Below are 10,000 nucleotides of genomic sequence, written 5' to 3'. Positions count from 1 at the left end.
ATCTGTACATTGACAAGCCAAACTTCCTTAATACACGCATAGAAGATGACATCTTCCACCACCTCAACACTAATAATTACATGAAGTAAATGATAGTGTTATTTGCATACATTGTCAATATTCTGGTTCACCGTGAAACATAAATCTCTTTTCATTAAAGAATATCATAAGAATCAAACGAAATGGAAATGACAAATGAAGCAGAACGCCTATACACATGTAAATGAAGGAACATGTCTTCAACATGTTTGGGGAATCGAATTTTGCCGACCACTAATTCAGGGTTCTGGAATGTTCCAAATGTTATTTCTTAAAATGCGTATGATATAAAATAAGATACATTGGCATTTCAACACTTTAATTTGATATTATACACATTTTAAAGTTATTTAAAGGGTCTAAAGGGAACATATAATTATGGAAAGAAAACATAAATAACCAAAATATAATACGGAGATAAGTGCGGCAATGTCGGATGGGGAACTCGGAGCACGAAAACTAAACGACAGAAGATAAGGCCTTCGCAATATCTTCGATAAAACGTCGCTCTGGTAAGGAACTTTGCTCTTTTCTTCAGCTATAAGACTTTTAATGTATTTCCCACAGTATACGTGATATATTGGAGTGAGAATAATGTATTGTTCTCTTTGTAGAACAGAAGGAAATGACGAGAGTCTGAGGCTGAGGGATTGTTCATCGCTGTTTTTCAGTTTTGCTTGTATACATTTGTATTTTTAAGTTAGGTAATTAATTCGCCTGTAATGGGAATTAGAGATCACCGTGATGAGAGGAAAAAGTCCTCTTAAATTTTATAAATGCTTAAGGAGGTTCTCCTTTTCACTCCTTCATGCATACACTTAGTTTTTCCAAGTTCCTTTTTCCCGTCTAGCCGATTATTACTTATTCAGTCTGTTACTAAATACCACAAAAGCCATATCGATGGATTCCTCTCAACCTCTACTATTCATAAATGATCGACTTTACCCGCGTTACCCGCCCTGTATCCCACAATGAGGGCTTCAATATAGGGGAGGGTATTCAGTGCACATCAGGTCTTCCAACCTTCATCCTGCACTTGTGGGCAATCGACTGATGTCTTTTTTTATTTACGTGATATCCGTTTATTAAAAAAAGAGCCGTCTACGGAAAGACAAAAATACAATGTTTAGTGTTTATAAACGACAGCCAATGAGAGCTAACCTTAGGTCGAGTGGCCAGTCATTGTGCTTTCATGTTCATTAATTTTAGTGAGTCTGTGAGTTTGAGTCTTTGTGTGAGTTTGAGTCTTTGTGTGAGTTTCAATTTTATTGTTGCATTGTGAAGTTGTGTGTGTGTTTGCGATATTGGTCCTGGTAAGGTATGGGATATACATTGGTGATGCGGGATACGCATAGATGATGCATTCAAAAGGTGTTCAAAATAAAAGTTCCTGAAAATCAGTATAAATACCATGAAGTGGTAGAAGAAAAGGGAGGATCCAGGTGGGGGGTAAAGCCCCTCCCCTTTGGCTAGGGCAAACATCAGAACTTGATAAAGTTAGGTTGGTCAGTAAGTGAATTTAAATTTCCTGCCAAATTGCTTAGTACGATCGCTGTGCATACACTGCGCCATACAAATGAGTAACTCATAAAGAAATTGCATCTTTGTTTTTATTTTACAGTAGACTAAGGTATATATGTGTTATATATATTAATGCAATTTTTTCATATACTCCATGGTATACTTCATGCCCTTCCGTAACTACTATCAGGACCCAGATTGTGGGGTGCAGGGGTGGAATTGCGGATTACATCCACTATATATGAGTAGTTGAGGTTGAGAGGAATCCATCAATACCACATTTGTGCCATTTAGTAATGCAGCATTATTTGGATAATTTACCCAGTTTGCTTTTGATTTGTCCCCAAAACATATATCACTGTCCTAAACCATATATCTCTTGCATTGTAAGTGATTGTATATCATTGTAAGCTCCACTCTCAAATGTAATAAGATGTATATATGTATGTTTTTTATTTACAGTGACTTAAAATTTAATGTAAAAGGAAATTATCAAAGGCAAAGTAATAGTATAAAGGATTATTAAATGATTAGTAACAATTTCAGATAGAGTAAAATTTGATGGCTGCACTCAATTTTCAAGACTTCATTATTACTCTAGTACAAAAACAAGCAATTTGGTTTGGGTCCAGTTTCACACAGCCATAAGACAAGGAAAATTGTGCATGTAGTTGATAGTTCATTTGGAGCATATCCTTTGCAGATTGTTAATAAGGAAGTTTTTTTGTAGCCTGGATGCAACAATGATACATTTTTTTCAAAGTTGCTCACCGTTTACAGTGAGATGTTTATCTTACACTGACTGTGTAACTCTTTACTGTGACATTTTAAGTAGTTTGTGTAATACTATGCAATTAAGAAAAAGATTATTTATAGTCAAAAGTGTATTCCCTTTCATGATTGTATGTTCCATGCATGTTTTTTTTCAAGTAATTAAAAACATTTCTAACAGTTTTTTATGATTGTTTATAGAATAATTCAAGATAACCTGTGTATGTCTCTTTTCATTACCAGGCAATTTGACAGCTCAACAACCGTCAGCCCTCAATGATTGCTGGTTTGAAGTGTTGTGTTTTTATTATTTTGTTAATTATTGTTTAACCCTTTCTCGACGGGGCACGCGCTACGCGAAAACCCCTAAGCCAGGCGATTGCAATACTGCATTGAAATCGTCACACTGGCATGACGCCCCGGCATCGGGAGTTTAGCTGTGTCACACGAGTGTGACGCACCGTCATCATAGGGTTAATATTGTGGCAAAAGTGGAAAAAAAAGGTCTGGAGTATCCATTTCGGTGTGATATCAGAGCCCATCAATTGCCCCAAGTGTGGAAAATTTACATTGTTGATGAAGCAATCTAGGCAAAATTTTTGGAACCAAAGGAAGGTGCAATATCACTTTTTCTATATTCAAAGATATGTGGTTTTCTGACAGCAGATTACATATTAAAACAAACTATTAATAGTGAGGCAATATCTATTATTCACTAATGGTCCACTCACCTAGAGGGATAGTTGGGTTACATGGTTAGAAAGCAGTATATTCATATCATTCAAGTGCTTATGTAACCAAACTTATATTTTTTTTCAGCCAGACTTCCCTTAACCCAATGCAAACCTAATGAGCTGACAGGGTGGGCAATTTCTGATGTCTCCTGCATCGGCTAAAAATGAGAGAGATGGGATAAATATTTTCTTTGCTCTTCGGGGAATGCAGACTTGCCTGATGAGTATTTTTCCTTAATCCATCACAAAACAAGGGTTTAGGCTGACTTTGGAAATCTCAAATAAGTAACCTATGACCCATTCACTGCTGCAACCATTCCTTGTGTTCTATGTGATTTAAGCCAGTGCCGATGCGGCACCTAACTATCTAAACGGCAATCAGGACGGGTGGTCTACAAATCCATCCCAAAATATGGGTTTAGGCTGACCGTTATAGCTATAATACTTCTTGACTATGTAAGTGCTTCAACTGTGAGCAGATCCCGAAGTCGCATTATATACGCATTGACACCCGTCTTTTAGACCTAATTGGTGTCATCATATGTCATGACACCCATACTCAATGGATTAGTTGGCCATTAATCTTTTGATCAGTCATGTTATGTTTGATGGGCAATACAGTGAAAAACATGCACATATGGTAATTTATCAGGTAACATTGGGCATGATCTCAATCACTTTGTCTTTTGATGAAGATCCATTTTGGTTGAATGCCTCTGCATATGTGTAAATTTCACAGTGATTATGTTATAGCATGAACTTGTGGTAAATGTGAAACTAATGGGTTGAGTGTTTTTGAGATGCTGTATACTCATATCGCATATGACCTCCTCACCTACTTTAACACCAATTTTTGGTACTCTGGTCAATCACACCATTCTATGTACTAATAGTACTTATATATAAAAGCTTGTTCCTGCATGCAAGACTGCACTCAGGCCTTTGATAAAGTAAGAGTATGAAGTAGATATTTCCTGTGAAAATATTAGGGGCACAGAACTCAAGTCAGAACAAGGATATTTCTATGGGCTAGGGAATAAAACCAATTCATAGACAGTAACTGTATTTCAGGCAACCTTAGTATATCCATAGGCTGTATGTGTACATCAGAAGGCTGCTTGTGTTCCTCTTTACATATTAACCCATTCATGCCAGGGGCATTCCAGCCTTGCAAGTTGCAATGCTGGAGCTCTTGAACGCATAGGCCTAAATCAATTAAATGATCGACGCCGTATGACGGCACCCTGTGTGGTACCTGTGGTGTACCACCCGTCGAGAGAGGGTTAACCCGTTGCTGACGGGGGATAGATTTGCTTACACAGGCTCCAGGATGAGTTTTATTTCTGATCGAGGCAGCTTCTGCAACATAATTTGATTTTTCCCACTCCCTTTTGGTCACTCATTGTAGAGCTAGATCCATTTTTGTGTTTTGTTTTTTTGTGTGTTTTACTGTTTTTAGAAATTTATATCTGTCATATCACAGGTTCCATCAATTCTGTAGTTGACTAAAATTGTAGTTCAGGGTCCATATCAACTCATTTTTTTTTCTTTATTCTCAATGTGATAGAAGTATTACTGTTTTAGGGGGGGGGGGGCAAAATGCAACTTTATTTTTTCATATTTGTGTGCTGTCACGAACGAACACGAAACTTATAACCATCCAAAATGAAGAGGTAGGGAAGAGGAAGGAAACTTGTGCTTTTGACAGTGAGTGCCACAATAAAAGGCATCTCTACTGGCACAGTGGCACATTGTAGGCATTGGGCATGGTGTGAGTCACTTTCCTCCTCTCGTTCTGCCTGCACATCTTTCATCTGCGGTACTTTAGAGCAAAAGGTCGGCAACTTACGATGTGCCATCCCTCCATAGAGATAGTGCTTGCTAGAGACCATAGATGGGTGCCATTCAAGGCTCTCTCTCCTGCTGGTGCTAGAAGAAAGTGGTGCCATCTAGGTTTTGGAAGTGAGTTGAAACCTATTTTGCTTAATATTACGGCAGTTATAATAATTATGACTGCAATTGTTAGCATCACTCACTTATTACTCATAGCACAATAAAATAACATAGTGATCCAAAATCCCCGAACGTCATAACGCCCATTATCAGGCAAAAGCTCCTGCGTCATGTATGACGAAAAAACACATCATCCGTCGTTAACGGGTTAATAAATAAAAATTGACGACTACTGATTGCTTATGAGGCTTATATTTTGATGGTTGTCATAAACCCAAGGAGTACATAAGACGTCACAGACATGAAAATACCTCCCCCTGCATCAGGAGTGAATATTCAAGATCAGTTCCAGACCTTGTTTGTTTGTATTTTTCAGATCAAGAGCAGCAAATATGGATGAAATAGCCAATGTAGGGAGCCACCAGGAAGAGCCCAATGGTGAGGTCAACAATATTGACGACAATAATGAAGATGCTGAAGACCAAATTGAGTGAGTGATCAGCTGACTTTGCCAGGTGTTCTTGTGTATATTAGGGTCCACATGTAGTATTGAATATCATTATCATTATTGATGATATAATTACTACTATTTTTTCTTTTATTTACGCTTGTTATCCTCATTACTATTATTATTTGTTATTATTATCATTGATATTATGATTACGATTTTGATTATTATTTTTATTATCGATATCATTATTATTTTTATTATCGATATCATTATTATTGTTATTATTATTATTGTTATTATTATTATCATTATTATTATTACTATTATTGTTACTTATTTCATAATTGTTATTGTTATTATTATTATTATTATAATAATAATAATAATAATAATAATTATTATTATTGTTATTGTTATTGTTATTGCATTATCATCATTATTATTATTATTATTATTATTATTATTATTATTATTGTTGTTATTGATATTTTTGATATTTTTATTTATTTTGCATACTATTATTTTGATATTATTATTATTATTATTATTGTTATTGTAATTATTATTACTGGTATTATTATTATTATTGTTATTATTATTATTATTATTATTATTATTATTATTATAATTATAATCATTATTGTTAGTAGGGTCAAAATCATTTTTATTTTCATCAATATTGTCAATATTATCCGAGTATAGAAATATTTTCATTAGCTTTTATTACCCTGAGAAATACATTTCATGGTAAAATAAATGCTATAGATGAAAAATTTCGTTCAAAATCAGAAAAACAAAATAACAAAACTTTATAGGTCAGCTCCTCACATTAGGTTATAGGAATCTTAACATTATACCCACTTAAGCTAATTGCAGGCCATAGGGTTACACAGAAGAAGTCAAATTTTTATTAACTCCCCAGGATTGTAAACATAAGGCCTCAAGGTGCGAGGATGTCAGTAGACTCTGATGCCTTGCGCTACAACATGAAACACAAGCGGCGTGGCCACTGTGTCATCTTCAACCATAGCCACTTTGACCAACACACTGGGCTTGGGGTAAGGGCTAAGAGCAGGGCTAAGGTTTAAACTCAGCTGAGGGCAATGCCAGAGATTTTGCCTTGACGTAATTGTCATTGCTTGCCCATTGTTTGTACAGATTGTTCATTCCAGGATTTCTACATTCATACATATAGTTTTGTTGATATTATTTTTTATTTATGATTATGTTTCTTTTTATTTTACCTTCATGTTGTGATGTATTTCTTGTGTATTCCATAACTTTCAATCCCACTTTAGGAGAGGAAAGGCACAGAAAAAGATTGCAACCAGGCTAAGAAGCTCTTCACTAACCTGGGGTTCGATGTGGATGTCAAAAACAACCTTAAGGTGGTTGAGATCTATAAAAAGATCACGGACCGTAAGTATCTAGTGAACTCATTTTGGGGCTGAGATTTGAGATTAAATAAGTCTTAGGTTCGTGGGTCTCAAGGCTTGATTTGCAGTTCTTTGATAGTGGATTCACAAGTCTTAAAGACTAGATATATGTCTAAGGGTAGTTTTACGAATCTTTAAGTCTGTATTTGTGAATTTTTTAAGGCTGGATTCCTGATCTTGAAAGTCTGGTTTCATGAAGTAAGATGTACGTAATTCCCAGCGAAGTTTGTGTGTATGGTGTTGCAAGGATGAAATAGAGTTTGCATGTTTAAAAGATTTATCTTTTTATCATTTTATATTGTCACATATAGGAGTATCCATGTGTATTTGCATAAATGCACAGATAGACCATTGGCTCCATGTATGTGTGTGTGTGTGTGAAATGAATGTAAAAGAATTAAAAAAAAAAAAACTTAAACACTATATTTCGGGACAGCTTGAAAAAATTTAAATATTTCTTTACACCTTACATTTAATAATGTAATGCTAGTGGGCTTATGGACACAATGCAATGCATAGTTTGCTAATTGGAGGTTCCCAAAGGTCATCATCCCCATACTGAACAAAGAAGTGTGTACATCTTGTGCCAGGCTGGCCTCAACACCTCTCAGGTATGTTTAGGCAAATTCTACCTATTCTTGGTTGCAATTGCACGATGTCAGTAATGGACTACCCCTGATTTTCTTCATCTAACACTCTTAGAAGATAGATATTACACAGACGAGTGTAAATGTAGTGAGTAAATGATGTTAAGGGATTGCACTGCATCTCTTCATTGTAGCTCAATGTTGATGCATTTTGAGATACATATGTATATTCTTTATCATGTAATACTAGTATATGATACACTTAAAAGGCAGTGTGAGGTGTCTGATTGGGTGAAGTCAACCCTTACAGCAGAAGGCAGAGAAGGTAGAGACAAGAGCTAAGCCATTATCAGTTTTAGATATTTGACACTGTACACTACAAAGCCTTAGCATATATATATATATATATATATATATATATATATATATATATATATAAATATATATATATATCTGTATATGTATATATATATATATAATATATGTATATATATATATATATATATATATATATATATATATATATGTATATATATATATATATATATATATATATATATATATATATATATATATATATATATATATATATTTCTATATATATATATATATTTATGTATGTATCTAAATATCCCTCTGTCCCTCATACAAGGAACTCTCACATGCTTGTGGTGAATGGTGGGAAATTAGCTAGCTTATCCTGAATAACAGCACATGTTTATCACTCTCTGCACAGGGTTTCATGAATGTAGAGCTTGTACATAACTCTCTGTGTGGGACTCTGTAAAATGGCACTTATTACTTGATGTCTGTTTTTTTTTATAAAAATGGCACTTGTGTATGTTTTCTCTATGTTGTGCCTCATATATATATATATATATATATATATATATATATATATATATATGTATATATATATATGTATATATATATGTATATATATATATATATGTATATATATATATGTATATATATGTATATATATATATATATATATATATATATATATATATATATATATATATATATATATATATATATATATATATATAAGGGCCAACATAGAGAAAACATACAGAAGTGCCATCTTTATAAAGACCCAGAAAGGAAGTATTAACCCACTGCGGACGGGTGTCATGACATACATGACGTAGGAGCTTTGCTTAAAACGAAGCCGCCAGGATTATTCTGGGTGCCCCTGGGTGGGCTAAGGTTACTAACCTCCTCCTGGAGGCCAAACTCTTTCCCCTGGACACCCGGATTGATCAGATGGCGGCCCAGTTCCTTGCAAATGTCCTACAGTCCCCACTGGACTCGCAGCTAAGACAGAGAGTGCAGCGTCGGCTTGCACAAAACCAAGAACTCTTTGCTAACAACACCTGGCTGTCTCAGACAACCAGAGTGCTGAAACGCTTTGAGCTCAAAGAGACACTACTGATCAAGGGCATGGACCATCCCCACCCTGACTATGTCTCAGCCCCGCCGTGGGCACGATCCTTGATAGAGTTCTCTGTCATGAGTCTATCAAGAAGAAAAACGCAGTACTCACCGCCTCTATTGAAGGCTGAGGCGGAGAGGAACATTACAGCAATCACGCCGCTGAACAGTAAAACCTACTTCACGGATGGTTCTGTAGACCCCACCACCCGCACTGCAGGCGCCGGTTTTGCAGCAAGGGGCATAGAGAAAGCTATGCGGGTATCAGACAATGCCTCCTCGCTCCAGGCAGAGGCAGTAGCTATTATGGGAGCCCTAGCCCATGCAGCCCAGACGGACGGGCATGTTGTTATACACACAGACTCTAGGGCCGCCATTGACAGCCTGCAACAAAGCACACCCCTTGATAACGTTTACCTGGTAACCTCGATTCTCACCATTGCTCAGAGAATCCTGGATCAGGGAAGACGCATCATCATCAACTGGATCCCAAGCCATGTTGGTATTGAAGGGAATGACGTAGCTGACAGGTTAGCGGAGGAAGGCAGGAAGAAACCCTTGAGTGATCTTGTGGTGCATCCTAGCCGGGAACTGCTAAGGCGTAAAACGATGGTTGCAGGGCAGGTCGGTGCCCTGCAGCGACACAGAGAGGAAGCGAGAACCTCCCCCTCGGCCAGCTGGTACTCAAACGCCACAGGCTATGAGTCGCTGATACTCTCTCCCAGAATATCAAGGTGTGCTGAAGTCAGTCTGCACAGACTGAGAATAGGCTACCCTTGTGCGTGGCAAATCATCCCCACTATTGGGCAAGATGAGCGACGCTGTGAGTATTGTGGCGCGCCGGACGCCAAATTAGAGCACTACCTGATGGAATGCGAGCACACTCGCTTCCTCAGGCAGGGCCCAGAGACGACAGCCGCCGGGCTGGTTAGACGGCTATGCCTGTCATTAGCCCCCTGGCAACTGGAGCGCCTACAGGCAATCCGACCGCCACGGTAAAAGTTCAGTTATGATGATCAGATGAGTCAGCACTTATAGCCAACAGAGACCGGGCTACCCCTTCCACACAAC

The 10,000-nt window shown here is 36.9% G+C and overlaps 1 protein-coding gene across 1 annotated transcript in view; it reads left to right on the top strand.

Moving 5' to 3' along the window:
- Positions 1-459: 459 nt before the first annotated feature.
- LOC122244437 (caspase-1) overlaps positions 460-10,000 on the top strand; it is a 13,966-nt gene continuing 4,425 nt past the window's right edge. Inside the window, exons 1-5 of the mRNA XM_086534847.1 lie at positions 460-551; positions 5,395-5,508; positions 6,392-6,527; positions 6,768-6,888; positions 7,449-7,516. Coding sequence (XP_086390973.1) covers positions 5,411-5,508; positions 6,392-6,527; positions 6,768-6,888; positions 7,449-7,516 — 423 coding nt within the window. The 5' untranslated portion in view covers positions 460-551; positions 5,395-5,410. The remainder of the gene's footprint in view (positions 552-5,394; positions 5,509-6,391; positions 6,528-6,767; positions 6,889-7,448; positions 7,517-10,000) is intronic.

The sequence above is a fragment of the Penaeus japonicus genome, unplaced genomic scaffold (genome assembly GCF_977035675.1).
Source record: "Penaeus japonicus unplaced genomic scaffold, GWHDUDI00000001_assembly GWHDUDI00000042, whole genome shotgun sequence".
Classification (NCBI taxonomy): Eukaryota; Metazoa; Arthropoda; class Malacostraca; order Decapoda; family Penaeidae; genus Penaeus; species Penaeus japonicus.
The sequence above is the reverse complement of the archived record's forward strand: the minus strand, read 5'-3'. Positions and strand labels throughout refer to the sequence as shown.